At 38.7% G+C, this 17,177-nt stretch overlaps 1 protein-coding gene across 6 annotated transcripts in view; it reads right to left on the bottom strand.

Moving 5' to 3' along the window:
* Positions 1 to 17,177, bottom strand: part of SIPA1L1 (signal induced proliferation associated 1 like 1) — a 202,091-nt gene that overhangs the window by 49,443 nt on the left and 135,471 nt on the right. For all 6 annotated transcript variants that reach the window (XM_063159192.1, XM_063159195.1, XM_063159191.1 and 3 more), the window contains 3 exons: positions 11,978 to 12,108; positions 11,175 to 11,363; positions 4,664 to 4,838 (listed from right to left, as the gene is read on the bottom strand). In XM_063159192.1, the coding sequence (XP_063015262.1) occupies positions 4,664 to 4,838; positions 11,175 to 11,363; positions 11,978 to 12,108 (495 nt within the window). The remainder of the gene's footprint in view (positions 1 to 4,663; positions 4,839 to 11,174; positions 11,364 to 11,977; positions 12,109 to 17,177) is intronic.

Here is a 17,177-nt window from a genome sequence, read left to right on the forward strand (position 1 = left end):
CAGCTATATTCACAAGGATTAACAGACTCACATTTGAAGTGGTTTTTTTCTAACACACTACTACTAGTGCTCAAAACTGTGGCAGACAGCCACCAACATGCTGCTGACTGAATCCACAGGACTTTGTCAGCCTGCCTCTATAGCAGTTTAACCTCTGTGCTAGAAAACTCTATAAAAACCATTATGAGTAGAGAATTTGACCCCCTGGTGAAAAGAAAAACATTCCAAGGAATTGTAGGAGAATGCAAAGTACGTTACACTGATAAGGCAGGACAACCATTACTACAAGCTGCAGTAGGGCTGACAAAAAAAAGCATAAGAACAAATATTTTCAGAGCTTAATGTTGCTCCCCCCTCTACCTTTGCTTTGTCAGCAGCTGTGAACACTGCTCTCCTGTCATACACAAGGATTACACCAAGCATTCATGATCAACTTCTATAATACCCAAGTTGTTTTCAGACAGAAATGAGGAGGACAGAATCTTTAATTTTGTACCATACAAAAGTACATGTGTAACACAAATGCAGAGAAATGCAGATGAACTTCTGCCCACCCTTATTTCTGCTTCTTAAGCAACTTAACATTTTCAGATTTGTTGGTCTCCCAAAAGAAGGCTCAGACCCAAGAGTACGTCTATCATTATTTCCACAAGGCTGGAAAGCTGTTATCTAGTGCAAGTTAAGAAGGCAATCTATCTCTATTATTTCATTACAAACATTGGGGTTTCTTGACAACCCCTAAATGAAATGTCAATTGGAAGTCCATTCATTCCCTAGATTTTATTATCTATTTAATAGCTTATGGTTTTATATACTTCTGATGTCTCAATCAGAAAATCATGAAAAATATAAACATTTAGTACAGAAACCTACCATTATTAGCTTAGTTTATAATCTTATCAAATTGATAAATTGTGAAATTCCCAGCTCATATTAATCAACTTCCTTTAGTTCCGTCATCAACCACACTGCCATTCTGTTAGACCCACAGTCCTTGTTACCAGGCCTAGCATTATCAAGCTGATCCCACTTATCAATATAAAATAAGACTAAGTGAGGGGGAGGGAAATAAAGCATACATTACAACTGGAAAAGAAAGTAAATTGACTGAAGTTATAATTTGAAAGATCACTGTGATGTTTATTACTTTAAAGTGATGCCCATAAGCTTCCTAGTCACTGTGGGGTAGGTGACATTTTCAAGCTCTATTTCCTATCCAAAGTCTGCAGGCTGCCAGGAGCTAGACTGTTTCCCCTCTGGTAATTCTAGAAATAAACAAACAAAACTTGAAAAGTAGCATCTCTTTTTCACAGTGGTACTGGCAGAGATCCAAAACTAAAGCCCTTGAAGGATGCAATACACTTAAATAGGCTTTCAGTTACTAGTCTGCATGAGATTCTTCCTTTTAAGGAATTGGCTCTGTTATGGACACTTACTAATAAGGATCCTAACTCTAAATTTCTAGTAATAACTGTTCTGAAACTGCCTTTTGCTAGAACAACTTCACTTTTCTAAATTTGCATAAATGAAAAATATTGTGAATATTTCCAGAGTACATATACAAATCAGCTCATCTCCATGCAGAGAAAAATCTTTCCACGTCTTACATCATGCAACTGCTTTCCACAGCCTACAAAGTATTGTCAAAGGTACAGAAACTAGCCAAGTAGTCTACATAGAGCTGACCTTTCTGACAAGCCAATGAACAGACATTTGTTTTTAAGCACATCTTTGCAATCAACTGTGCTGCCACTGAACACAATCCTGGTGCATGAAAATTTCCTAAGCAGTGAGATTGCAAGAACTACTTCAAGACAGGGCTCTCTAGCAACAAAAGAGCAGAGAGCTGGAAGATGGAGAACCTCAGTTCCTAGCTGAAGATCTAGCTGCTTCAACAAAACCTATAAACCTAAGTCACAGTAAAAAACCACAACCCCTCCTTTGCAGGTCTCTGTGTTAAGGCCAACACAAAAGGACCGACTGATTACTTAGGGTGGCTACTGCAAATGTATTGCCTGGCTGTATTCTGCTCTACATATATATATATATTCCTCACACCTGAGATGCAGCTCTTGTGATCATCTTTGGTCTTTAGCATTTCCCCTACCACTAAGTGGCTTTTCCCCCCACCATTTCCTGTGTGGAATATGCTATAAGTGTTTCCAAATGCAGCTATCCAAAGAGCTGAGTGTTGTGGCCCCAAAGCACCTTCTCTTTCAGCATTTCCATCTGTGCTTTGCACACTGGCAGAAAGGAGAACATACCACCATCAAGATCAAATTAGAAATGTTTGCTGCTATTGTTCACATTTGCTTTGCTCAGACCTACTCATTAAGAACTCATGCATGCTCACACGCAGTCATGTGTTTTCTCAATAATCCTGCAGGCAATTAGCCTGAAAGATTTCAGACAAACTTAAAAGAGTTCCTAAGCAGTTCTGGCTGATAAGGTTCCACATATGTGAGTCTGTAAACCTTGACTGAAAGAAAGTGTAGGAAATCATTCACGAAAGCAGCAGTTTCCACTTAAGAGGATTTCCTGTCCTCTATGGTCACACTGAAGTGTTCACATAAAGACTTTTTGTATTTTTAGATACAGAATGGAGCTGAGCGGGTCTACTGGGCAAAGTGAAAAAGATATGCCAGCTCTGAACACGGAGGAGAAAGCTTCATTACAAGAAGATAACTCTCAAAACCAGGAGAGAGTCAGTCAACTTAAAGATTCCATTCAACAGGTGCTAGATTGTAGTCCATAAACTCAAAACCTGACAATATTCTTTCCTCGAGTCAGAAGCAATAAGGAATTCCAAACACGGAAAACGCTGCTGTTCAGAAGAAAATGCAAAAGTACCTAAAAAGACATTTACAGCTTTCTTGGGTATATTTGAGCAGATGAATCAACTCAATTATACAGCATTTACACATACTAGAAACCAGTGTGTGTGGACTGACACCAAAATATGGGTTATTTTCCTTTTTTCTCACATCTTAACTAACTGGGAAGAAAGGGAAAAGAGGATCTTGCTTTAACAACTGAAAGTAACAATGTCACAATATAAAACCAGAAGGTAAATAAATGTTTTCTCTGTTTTCCATACCCACTTCATTTTTTACCTAGCTCATCTTTATAACCAATAAAATTACAGTTCAGAGCTGCACAAAAGGAAAACTCACCTTGAGAATTTTAAGTATTTCCTACAAGAGAGCTGATGAGAGACTTCTCCCAAGGACATGTAGCAATGGGACAAGGGGGAATGATTTTAAACTGAAGGAGGTCAGGTTTATATTAGATATTGGGAATAAATTTTTCACTGTGAGGGTGGTGAGGCAGTGGAACAGGTTGCCCAGAGAAGCTGTGAATGTCCCATCCCTGGAAGTGCTCAAGGCCAGGCTGGATGGATCTTTCAGCAACCTGCTCTAGTGGAAGGTGTCCCTGCCCATGGCTGGGGGGTTGAAATGAGATGATCTTTTAGGTCCCTTCCAACCCAAACTGTTCCTTGTGTCTGCGAAATGCTCTCAAGGGAGGAACTACAACAGAGGGAATATAGGTATTGCAAGTAAAAAAAAAAGCAGGCTCAATGTTAATACCTGCAAAATAGGTATTAATTCAGGTTTAAAACCAAAGGAGGCTTTAGAACCCTCTGACGATTGATGATTAGACTAGTCAAGAACAGCCTGAGGAGATGGCAATGCAATTGCTCAAGAAATTAAGGACAGAATATAGAATGATGGAGCATTAAAGCACAGCAAGGTACTCTATTTGTGCCAGAAGACCCATGACAAGGCCACAGCTTCTGCTGCACTAAAGCTGATTAATGTTTTTCAGGTTTCATGAATCAAACTCCTTATTTCATTTCCTTTGCTACAAGTAAGCCAAATAGCAAAAGATCTCCATAGGAACTGTAGTTCCAGTACTCAAAGAAAAGGAACACAAGACAAAATTTCCCCAAGTAATTCAAACAGATCTACAAATTGAATGCAGCATGTGCTAGCTGATAAACAGGTATTTCACAAGACTGATTCCAAATGCAGGGAGTTTCTTTTATAGTTATGGTCACCCAAGATCATCTTACCACTGCATTTTGTTGCAATATGTTGTACAGTTAGAGCTGATAACATAGCTGCCAAATCCAGTTCATTTCCATAACTCAAAAAAGAAAAAGCACAGAGGGAGGAATACATTTGACAGAATGACTAAGACAAAAGTGCCTAGAAGAAAAACTGCATGCAACAGACATTAGAAAAGCAGTATATCAATTTTTCAAGGTGGAGTGACATAGATGGGTTCGCGAAACATTTTGGACACAGTCTATAAGTGCATAATTTTAAAAAGAAAAGACATACCAGCTGTATTGATTACCTTTAAGAAAATACACTGATGATAGATTTGCAAGATCAATAATTGTTCCATAATTACTAGTTTCTTGTTGTAGCTTCATTGGTAATTTCATACCAAATCAGTGCAAAAATCAAATTATTATCAGAGTTGAGAGACCATATGAGAGTGCAGTTAAATTACACATGTGCTCTGCTTTCACTTATATTAAGCAACTGCCTTCCTACAACTAAGATGTTATTTTTAAGAACTCTTCAAAAAGGCAGTTAGCAACCACACCAAGCATTTTATTCACTTCAGGGGGGAAAAAAGAATGAACAAATCTTACTTTTTGTATCCAGCTGAGCACGGTACTTGTCAAATCCCTTGAGTCGAACTCGCTCTCCCAAGAGCTGAAGAAACTCCTCAAAGGCTGGACCTGCTGATTCATTATTGTACATTTCCTCTTCTGTGCTTTGCCCAGCTTTGCAGTACATGATACCCACCTTAAGCTGGTAACTTAACTGCAAAAGGAGAAAGACGAAAATTTTATGTGTATACCAAGTGACAAAGCAACTTAGGCACTGAATTAACTTCCCACATTTTCATAATCCATAATTCACAAATGAAAAAATACCTAATATTCAGTCTCATTTCAAAAGTTAGTCTAGTTCCAAATACTCTCATTGTTTTCTCCTGTAAATGCCTCGATGATGGCAGATTTAATCTGAAGATGTCAAAATGCTTTCTGAAGTGAAACAAACATGAACGTTGCTTATTTCCAGGAGGACAACACCACAGCTTGCAAATGAATGTCCAGCACTGAACCACATGGGAAGCACTGGCTGAGAAATGCCAGGAACTTGGCACTCACTGACTGCTACCATGGCTGCCATCCTATGCTAAGCCTTCCATGCAGAAGGGCAGGGCACATCACGTGCTTGCTTCTTGAACAAGTGACCAAATAAAGTCTCTCTCATTTCAAAGAGAAATTACTCACCTGTTAGCACATTCATCTGTTTGCAATGATGAAAGACTTCATGGCATTCAGTTGGCCCTCCCTGATTTAAATAGGATGATAATAACAAAAAAACCAGCTAAATTGAAAAATGCTGGTCATACCTTGAAGGTACTATTTACTAGCATAGATCTTCAAATACACTTGTGCTTTTCATTTCCATTTTCCCTCTAATTTGGTAGTTGATGTTCCTAATATAGCAGAAGCTAAAGATGTAAATAAAGTAATTTTTACCCAACTATAATTGTGATTCCTCAAAGCAAACTGTTTCTACCAATTCCAAATTGATACCCACACACACAAAAAGGAGTACACTGGCATCATTTACATCTGGACTACAGATAGACAAGTCACAGAAGGGAAGAAAGCAGCATCCACAGCCATTTACTGCTGTCTCCAAAACCAATTTCACAGGCAGGAACTCTGACTGAAGGAGCACAAGGGAGAGCCTTGGATTTTGTGCATGTAATTCATCCAATAGAAATGCATCCTTATTGTCCAGTAAATAATCTTTCCTCCCACACATGAATTTTCGCAGAGGCTCTATATCAAATAAACACTAACCACATATACCAGAATGAAACTGTAAGAAAATCTATCACAACTGGTATGAGATTCACAAGTTTGGACTACAGATTAGTGGGAAGTGAAAACAGTTATTTCCAAGTGCACTGGAAGCAGAGTTATCTAAATATACTGTAATTTGCTCTCAGCAGATTCTATCCCAAGCCATGAGGCAAAGGATTTTGAACTTGCTAGGATGATGTGGACACATAATGAAACTGAAATTCACTAATTTTTACCTATTATATTTATGGTGGGATAATTTAAAGGCCCTCAGAAGTGGTCCTAGCATGTCTCTAAAGCAAGCAAATTTTAAAATTTAAAAACTCAGGATATTGCTGCTTTACTGTACTCTTCCTTTACCACCAAGGATGAATGATGATGGGGATTAACGTATTAGCAGCAGGAAAACAAGGAGGGAAAAAGAAGAGTAAGGATAACCTGGCTTGTTTACTCCTGCTGAAGAAGTAGTTATATAAGTCACAGTTCTAGGCTGCTTTTTTTTTTCCCCCACTGCAGAATATCCCTTATTTTATCAGCTGACACACTGACTCGCTTCTTCTAAACATGTCCAAATTCCTTATGACAAAACACAAGTACAGCACAAAATCATGAACTGGTTTGGGTTGGAAGAGATCTTAAGGATCATCCAGTTCCTAAAGTCCTGACATGGGCAGCAGGGACACTTTCTACTAGACCAGGTCTGGTCTACTACACCAGACTTCCTCAAATTCACATCCAACTTGACTTCTGGCACTTCCAGGGATGGGACATGCCCAGCTTGGCAATCTGCTCCAGTGCCTCCTGCTGACACGTGGTGAGGGGGGAAGGCTGGTGAGAGGGGGCACTGCTGCCATTCCTGCCAAACAACTGCCATCACTTTCCATACCACCAGTGGCAGGTCCTGTCTTGGACCCTTCAGGCATCTGCTGCTCAGATGGGCCTTCTCCAGTCCCACAGAAACAGGAGGGATGCAAGTGCTTAATGGAACCACAACACCTTAGCTGTACTGCAAACTACAACACCTTCTAGTAATTTCACTTCAAGCAGTTAGGACAAAGAAAATTATTCTCACGAAGCACACTTGCACTATTTAAGTTTCAGCTTCAGGTGAAGGAAGTGTTTTCAAGGGCATAAATATAAATGGGATCTGCAGCACCAATGAGCAAGCAAACAACCGTGCTTTGTTGCTTTGAAAATGTCAACTAAACAAGGACTATGCAAAGAGCAGGATATGCCTTCTAGCTGTGTTCTTAGATTTGCTAATTTTGGGGGGAAAAAAAAGTTTCCTTAAGGACAACACAAGTTGGCATTTCTGGATCAAAAAGAGCAGATCTGGAGAACAGCATAAAGTCCCCATTATTAAACCTTCTGATAAACCTAGTCCTTAGAAGTGTATTAACTACAAGAAAAAGCTAAAAAAGAAGTTGAAGCATGAATTCTGTTGTGGTAAAACTGCCAAAGTAACATCTTCATTTTAATAATCTGAAAGTATTTACATATTTATATACACGGGAAAAGTGCACTTTAAGTATTTATCTAGCACCCAGTAAAGACAGCAGAAAGTATAGCTTGGATTTAATCAGTCAGCAAATTTCTATTATGAAGCAGGAATTATATTAAGAACCAAGTGACATTTCACAGTATTTGTGTGAATGAGGAATTGCCATAAAGATTAGCTTCAACTGAAATAAATCAGTAATTGCCCTAATATTAAAATTTTAAAATCATATTTGGAAGCAAACTTAGAGTAACCTACCATGAGCTCTGCACTCATGACAAAGATTAGTAGAAGGTGATTAGCAAAGAAGGCAGTGCAGCCCTAGGAAATGACTGGATTGCTGTTTAACACAGAACTATTCAAATGAATGCATTTTAATAAATCCAATAAAAGAACAGCTAGGTGACAAGCAGTGTGGACCATATGTATGAACAGCAGATGTTACCACTCTAGCAATCTAAGAGGAAGTAAGGAACAAGCAACTTTCACAGACACCATCAGTACAAAACTAGGGCAAGAAAAATATTCCCATTCTAGCACTGAATGACATATGCAGATATTGAAAAAGTAGAAGAGACAGAGCTCAGCCATAAGAGTGATATGAAATGCAGAGAAAATATGTTGCAGTGAAAGACTTGAAAAGTGCAATCTGTTTAGTTTATCATAAACAAGACCAACAGACGATATAATCACTGCATACAAAAACCTTTGCTGGAAAAAAAATCTCACACCAAAATGACTTTTAAAAATGTAGCAGGGAAAAATATCAGAAGTCTTAAAGCTGAAGGCAGATAAATTTAAATAAAGAAATGTAAATTCTTAAACATGAAAACAAGCAACTGCTTTAAGACCTCACTCAGATACAAAAAAAGACATCTTATTCTAATGAAAACCAATGTGTACACATTTGGCTCAGTGAAGGGACTCCTGCGTGAAATTTAGTGCCTAAGTCAGGCTAAAGGTGACTTTATAGTCTTAACTCTTAAATTTACAAAACATTTTATGTGCTATATCAAACAGGCACCTGCTCATGCTGTAATGAAACAGTGTGGCACTCAGCAAGAAGAAGTGATCAACATTCTGTGCACTTAATTAGTATAGCAGCTGCTACCCAATTTTTGTTAGCTTAGAATTGAAAAAATGCAGCTTCTAATTAGTACAGAGTGTACTTATCTTTTTTGCTAGAAGTGTCAAACTGTTTCATTACCACAAAAACAGAAAATACTTTGATGCACATAATAAAAATTCAACTATCACTTGCCCTTAATGATTTTCAAAAGCTTAAGTATTAGAAAGCCATATTATGGGAGCTTAATAACATAGAGGATATGAACTAAGGACAATTCAACCTCGCAGTTTTCTTAGATGTCATAAAATCATAGAGTGGTTTGGGTTGGAGGGGGACCTTAAAGATCATCCAGCTCCAATCCCCCTGCCACGGGCAGGGACACCTCTCACTAGACCAAGATACTCAGAGCACCATCCAACCTGGCCTTGAACATCTCTAGTAATGGGGCATCACAGCTTCTTTGGGCAACCTGTTCCAGCTCTCACCACCCTCACAGCAAAGAACATCCTCTCAATACCTACTCTAAACCTACTCTCTTTCAGTTTTTAGTTATTGCCCCTTGTCCTGTCACTCTGTGCTCTTGTAAAAAGTCCCTCTCCCTCTTTCTTACAGGCTCCCTTCAGGTACTGGAAGGCCACAATCAGGTCCCCCCAAGCCTTCTCTTACAGGGTGAACAATCCCAGTACTCTCGGCCTTTCCTCACAGTAGAGATGCTCTGTCCCTCTAATCATCTTGGTGGCCTCCTCTGGACTCATTCCAACAGGCCCTTGTCCCTCCTGTGCTGGCACCCAGAGCTGGGGCAGCCCTGCAGTGGCTCTGAGCAGAGCAGAGGGGCAGGATCCCCTCCCTGCCCTGCTGTGCTGGCACCCAGAGCTGGGGCAGCCCTGCAGTGGCTCTGAGCAGAGCAGAGCAGAGGGGCAGGATCCCCTCCCTGCCCTGCTGTGCTGGCACCCAGAGCTGGTGCAGCCCTGCAGTGGCTCTGAGCAGAGCAGAGCAGAGGGGCAGGATCCCCCCCGGCCCTGCTGCCCACGCTGCTCTGGATGCAGCCCAGGACACGTTTGGCTCTCTGGGCTGGCAGTGCCCATGGCTGGGGCATGTCCAGCCTCTCACCCAGCAGCATCCCCAAGTCCCTCTGGGCAGGGCTGCTCTCAATCTGTTCAGTCTCCAGCCTGTGAATACCAGAGGTGCAGAATCCACGTGCAGGACCTTGCCCTTGGTCATCTTAAACCTCCAGAGATTCCCATGGGGCCACTTGCTGAGCTTGTCCACATCCCTTCAAGCATGGCAACTGCACCACTCAGCTTCCTAATTAGGTTGAGTGCACCCTCAGCAATGTCATTAATGAAGATATTAAATCCCACTATGCACCTGAGATACAGCACTTGTCCCTGATGTCCACTGTTACTGTCAGCCATTGACCATCACCCTTTGGATGTGACCATCCAACCAATTCTTTATCCATCTAACAGTCCACTCATCAAATCCATCTTTCTGCAATTCATAGAGAAGGATGTTGTGGGGGACCATGTCCAAGGCTTTACAGAAATCCAGAAGAACAATATCCGTAACCTCTCCCTTGTCCACTGATGTAATTACTCCATCTTAGAAGGCCACTGGGTTGGTCAGGCAGGATTTGCCCTTGCTGAAACTGTGCTGGCTGTCTCAAACCCACCTCCCAGTCCTCCATGTGCCTTAGCAGAGCTTCTAGGAGGAACTGTTCCATGACCTTCCCAGGCACAGAGGGGAGGCTGACAGGGTGATGACTTCCAGGGAACCTTCCTTTCTACCCTTTTTAAACACGGGTACAGTGTTTCCCCTCTTCCAGTTTCCTGGGATTTCCCCTGACTGCCATCACTTTTCAAATGCCATGGAGAGTGGCTTGGCAACTCCGTAAGCCAATTCCCTGAGGAATTAATTTCCCATTAATCCAAATCCCATTACCTACGTTCAGTTCATCAGGTGACCATGATCTCTGCAGTGAGAGGGACCCAGTCCCCATCCTGGGTCCATCCACTCAAGAGGCATGGGAAGAGACGTTGCCAGTGAGGACTGAGGCATGCACACAGCTATAAAATGTCACTACTGAAGTTTATAACCATAAAATTCACTTGAGTCATGGACTTCCATTTTTCTAAGTCAAAGCTGTAGTGCTGTCCCATCTTTAAAACACAAGGAGACTATCACCTCATTGAAAATTATTCATATGAAGAAAGCTTTAGAATATTTTGCTATATAGTTTGTTCTAGGGGAAAGAAAAAAAGAACAACAACAAACAAAACAAGACAGGCAGCACCCTGGTCATGGTTTAGCCAATGCAGTATTACAGTGAAACATTTAGCACCATGGGAGACTTCTCTTCTTAGTACAATAGCAATAATAAAAACAGAACTCCCTCCTTCCCACAGTCTTTGAAAAACCACACTCTACTCTCTTTTAAAGGAAATTTAAATTTACAACTGCCACAACATTAATCTAAAACTTTAGGCTACCCAGAGAAATGAACTTGATTTCATACATCCCAAATATTCTGCAAAAGTTGGGGGAAATAAATAAAATATAACTCTCCCTACAGATGACAAGTTTTACTTTAAATGAGAGATTTCAACAGACTTACTCTCATCATATAAACCTAAAAGACCATTTTGCAACTCATGGCAATAATTTGACAGATTAAGATCCTTTGTTTAATTCTGTTACTCTGCACTTACCCCTTGCTCATCAAGCTTCATGAGCTGTTCTGTGACTTTTGGGGTGTTGAAGGCCAGCCTTAGACAATGGATATTCAGCTCTGGAACCACATACTCCAGCACTTCTTTTAGGGGAAGTCCCCTGGCTGTGCAATGCTTTGCTGTAGAAGGGATAGCATCTTCCAGCACGGAGCCTCTTAATGTCATGAGCTATGCATACAAAGGAAAAACAGCCCATACATATACTGAGTTATGCACTGAGACTGACCAGCATTAGCAGTGCAACCAGACACAGTATTTTTCCAATTCTCAGTAGAGATCATTAAGGAATTTCTGTTAGCATGAGACCAACTTTGATACACAAAAATTCCACTCATTGGTAACAGTAATCAGAGTATTTAATATAATTCATCAGATTTAAGTTCTACAGGAAACTACTACTGGGAAAAATCAGTATTACTACAGTATTTCTATACTATACAGCATTTAAAAGTAAAAACTACATTTCTCAGGTCTACCCACTGCCATACATAAAAGTGAAGAAGGCAATTTCCCTCCTCTTGGCTTGCTTCTAGCTAATATAGCTTCTGTAAGTTTCTGAAAATTTAACCAAAACAACCTTCAGCATTTCCTCTGTACTGGATGTTATGGAATAACTCACATATATTCTCTGCCAGATAAACATGTAGCATGATTCTGTCAGGAGGTTCCCAGGTTGTACAGAAATCTATTATCAATGCTGAAAAGCACACACACCCCACATACTGGACCTGGTTTTGCCTTCTCACTTCCAGTTTCTTTCACTCTCCCCCTGGACTGCTTACCTCACTGGTTCTGAATATGATCCGGTAGTTGTACTGAGGTCCATTTTCTTTGATTTCCTCAGGCTTCTCTCTTCTTATACTCACAGCTACTGGACCCAAGTTCTCATCTGCCCCAAAATAGTTCCAGTGTTCTTGTATATAAGAGAAAAAAAAAATAGAAGTCTGTCTTACTTCTTACACTTCAGCTATATTTCCATGCTTGATTGTTACACTGGAAATAAACTGCCAGCTCCATGAAGCCAGTAAGAGCATGTCTTCAAGTGGTACCAGGATGTCATTCTTGTGCTTCACTTCTCTTGTGAGCTCCAATTATAGCTACAAAAAGGCTGAAATTCAACATGGCATATCTGCTTAAATAGGCTCAAAACAGGATACACCTCTTGCATCAGCTTTTCTATTGCCATCTGTTTAGTTCATGTTGAACTAAATAAGCACTACCAATTTCCCCCCTTAAAAACAAAGAGAAGGAAGCTAAATGCTCCAAAGTGGGAAACTCAAAAACCTATGTTAAAATAGAAATGTCAAACAACTGTACTTAGCAAATGATGTAAATTATTTCTTTTTGACTGCTTTTTGCTTTTTCCACACGTTACTCAGTTATAAAATGGGAAGAACTGATGAATCTGAAAAAGAAGTTAATGGCTTGTTCACAGTAAAAATATCAAATTATAGCACCACAGAAAAATAAAGCACAAGAATAAAATTACTAGCATAAATATTGAACAGTGAAGTATACAACAGTCCTTAAAGTGCTGAGAGTTCAGTTGAAAAGCAGTCCAGTGGGGAAGCCAGCAGAGAGGAGAATACAAGAGTGGTAAAATCACTCACTAGCTGAACACCAGATTCTTTGAAACACATTTTTCTATTTGTCTAACTATAGACATGTAAAGCCAAGCTTTACATGAAAAAAAGTTAGAAAAGCACATTTACAAAAATCAAAGCTCAACAATTTTAGAGACTGATGTTGAAGGCTCTTCTGTAGAACTTTTTGAGCATTACAAACTATCTTGACAGAGGGTATACCACCATTAATGCAGCAACATATAAACAAAGCTGCAAATATCTTAAATGACTCCTGAATTTAAACATATATTCCCTAAAAGAAAATGTAAGAGAAAAGTGGAAAAATTGGAGTCAAGCATTGTGCAAGAAAAGTAAGTCCCATGTCATCAGTCTCCATAAGCTGCATATAGGAATGATTTTATACATACACAAAAATAGAAAGTTATTACCACCTGACAATACAGCAATTCAAAGAAATGTGAAATTCAGTGATATAAAGAAAAGATGTAACTGCCCTGACAGGAAATGTGACCATATTCCTTTACTACATATAGATAACTTGTCATTCTTAAAACAACAATTTTAAGTAAGAACTTTAGGAGCAGTCCAATATGAGCTATTCTACTACAGAGAGAAAATGTAAAGTATTTTAACATCATCAAGAACTGCATCTTTAAAGAAAATAAAAACAGATATTGAAATACACTCCCATCTAAAATGAATGGAAATCATTTTTCCAATTAATATTACAGTTAAAAAAATAGGAGCCTCATTTTTTACTCTAATTCTTTTAAAACTTATAGTTACTGGTTCTTACAAAATCTCCCTCCAACTTACTAAGTGCTTTCACACAGCTGTTCAGCACTTTAAGCCCTTGGGGGGTCTAGTCAAGTCCCCAGTGTCTGGTATTTTATTATCCTTCACTCAGTGTCTTCTGTTTAAGATTTCAGAGCATGCAAGACAGCATTAGAGACATGCTTGCAGCACTAGAAGACTTGCTTTCTACCAAATTCATCTGCCAGTTATGAAAAGCCAATACTTTAAATAAAGGTAATTAAAATTCAAAATTCTTTCAGTATGTCATGGAATATTCTGTAAATATTGTCATTTAACTTTGGCTGGCTGACCTGTGAGTGGGAAAATTAGTAACAAATTAGATTATCTATATAACTCTAATTACATTTTCATACTAGTCCACAAATATGAGGCTGGTAAATGCCAGAGATGATCTCTTGTTCAAAATTTCAAAACTATCTTACTAGCACCCTAGCCTCTCTTTCTCCTGCATTACCTGGTTTGGTTTTTTGTCAGGATGTTTATAGCTCACCAAAGAGTTTATGGCAGACAAGGTCAATGCAGAAGCAGCACAGTCTTGGAGAAAGTTAGACTAATTTTTGAATCAGAATATTATGCAGCTTCCAAAACCTGAGGTAACTTGGACATCTCCACACTAAACTGCTTAGTGACTTAAAAACAGTGACGTGACTTTGCTTTTATGATTGAAAAGCTTAAAGATAAAGATATGGAGGTTATGCATAGTAGAAGGGTCCAAACAATTCATTAGTTTAGTGTATTGACAGTCACACAGATGGTAAAACTTGTGTACCTGCAATTACTCTAGCCTGCAATTCAGATAGAAAATTTTCTCAGGAAAAATTATTCTACATCTTGAAAACACATTTAAGAAGGGTGGCAAGAGGAATGTTTGAAACTGCATACACATATACAAAATACATACACAATTCTGTATAATTTGATTAAGCTTTTTAATTAGCTCCTATTGCTTTGGAAAAATGCACGAAGTAGTGTGGAACTCCACACTTCTCTGCTAAGAGGAAATGTCTTCTATTCTCTTTTCCTTCAGTCTGTACTGGGCAGTCTCTTTCTTGCTCTCCTTTGCACATCCTTTGCCCTCTCCTCTACTCTATATTTACTACTGGGTTGCTCATTCTTTATCTTCATTCTTCCTCCTCCCCTAAACCCCATATCTGTATTCATTCTGCAAGCTACAATATATATCCCTGTACCCGACTGCTTTTCCTTCTGGTACACTTTCTTGTACTTCCACCTGATTTTCCCTTAAAATTTGAATCTCCTTACATCCAAAAATTTTCTCTCTCCAGTGCAGGAAAAGCAGCAGCAGGATTAAAGTGCAAAAAGCTTAATAAGCAGTGTAAAGGGAGCTAATTAGTTGTTTTATTGGGAAAATAAGGGCTATGTCACAATTATAATTCAGGAACTTGATGTCAAACATGAATACCATAGAAGACAGCTTATTTCTCCACACCACACAGAAGCTAATTGGAAACAACATTTCTCAAGCTTGACATTTAATCTAAACAAAAAAATCTGTTGAAAAATAATTTAATTAAGAGACAATCAGGACAACTAGCAGCAGCCATAAATTAACTTATAAATCCATACTGAAAAAAAAAATGATGATTTGATCGTAGCTGGTCATTAAAAAAAGATACATACTTTTAAAAATAGTTAAATATCTATCATATAAGTCAAAAGATACTTTCTGTGGAAGAACCAAAGGTAAAATACTTATTATCTTGGCAGGTATTTATGAGTTTCCTCTGCAATGGAAATCCAAGTAAATGCACTTTATTTTAACTGAAAAAGTTCTTTTGTGCTTTCATCATATTTCCCTTTAGATATCATGTCCAAACGATATTCTGTGTAATTGGACTAGAAATAAAAACCCCATACATTTCTCTTCTGAATGAAACTCACATCAAGTATTTTCCTCTAATCCTAGCTCAGCATTTACAGTACTGGAAAACCCTGCCCAGTACTTCTCTGGAGACAAAAGGGCAGGCAGCATTTTGGGGGCTCTGCAAGTCCAGCCACATACTTGAAAGGCACCAACTCTTGGATAGAATACGCAGCAATTAAATGCAATTAGGGAAAAGGGTATTTTTACTGGCTGACAACAGTTAAAGGAAAGCCAACCAACAGCTCATTTGTTATAAAACCAGTTTGGGAAACTATTTACTTCCCAGTCAAGTCTTTCATTCTAAGCCAGTAACTAACATTTGTCCTAAATGGCAACATTAGCAACTACTGCATGAGAAGGATGGAAGCAAACCAGATGCTCTTGGTTCTTTCCATGAGAACTGACTCCCAGACCAATTATGGGAACAGAGCCAACAGACTGCTCCTCTGGAGTGACATGATCTCTTTCCTGAACTGCACTCGGACAAGCTGATGGAAAAAAATTTTTCTCTCTGTGTGATTTTAACATTGATTGTAAATAAGTCTTTAATAAACACATCTGCAACTTTCACAAATTGTCTCTTGCGCCGGCTTCATCCTCTCCCTCTTTTTTTATGCACAAGCTTAACTTATAAATGTCAAGACTTCAAACTTTTAGTTAAGACCTTCTATTAAATACACCTTTTATAATACACCATTATTTAACCATCTTGTAAACACATTTTGTGCATCATAAGAGGAGCATTCATTTCCTATAAAAATAAACATTTCCATGTGAGTTAGTTGAGCATGAGCTTCTGTTAGTGAATTGAGAGAAGTGACTGAAATTCATAAGATCCTGCAAGGTTCATTTCTCTCCACTGAGTACAAAGGGAGTCTGCACAATTAGTTCAGATATAAAGTGGAGAAACTGAATTCAGCCTGCCATTATAAAGTTCTCTTCCCTATATCCTTTTCTAAGTGTAATTTGTCTTACCTCCACTAAACTGTCTCCACCAGTATTTTCACATTTAGAAGTCTGGACACCAGGCCACAATACTGTTTATCAATTCCACTACTTTGCAGAGGGACCAATTTCCTTTACGTACAAAAACTCATCCATTTGCATTCATTAAACTTATACAAAGACTCATCCATAAATGTCACACGCAAATGTTTTACACTAACTAGATTAAAATATTTGAATTAATTTGGACCATGTTAGTAATACTGGAAGCTCACTTATCCTTCCTCCATACATTGCTAAAACTTGAGATGGATCTATAATCTAAGTAACAGTACCTGTAAAAAATGAGGTATTGATTTCATATAATTAAAGACTTCAGACAAGTTACCACCAGCATTTCACCAAATCACCCTGAAGAAATTAAAAGGGCCTACATGAATTCAATGTCTTTCATCTTTTTTTTTTAAGACACAAGATTAACTGTATTTTTTTTTCTTTTATGTGACAAGACATTTTTCATGAAATCATGCTGACGAGCATCATTGATGATTTTTAACTGGCAGTTCATTATTGATATAGTTCCAAATCACCTTCTTTGTTATTTCCAGTTGGAATGAAAACCAACTCAGCTTAAAATTCTCTGGAACACTTATTTTTATTCTTTGCAAGCTCTAAGGTTACTAGGTGTTCTCCAAGTCCATGACATTTGCCTGGTTTGAGATCTTTAAAAGGTATTGTTGTCAAATCAGA

This window comes from Melospiza melodia, chromosome 6 (assembly GCF_035770615.1).
Source record: "Melospiza melodia melodia isolate bMelMel2 chromosome 6, bMelMel2.pri, whole genome shotgun sequence".
NCBI lineage: Eukaryota > Metazoa > Chordata > Aves > Passeriformes > Passerellidae > Melospiza > Melospiza melodia.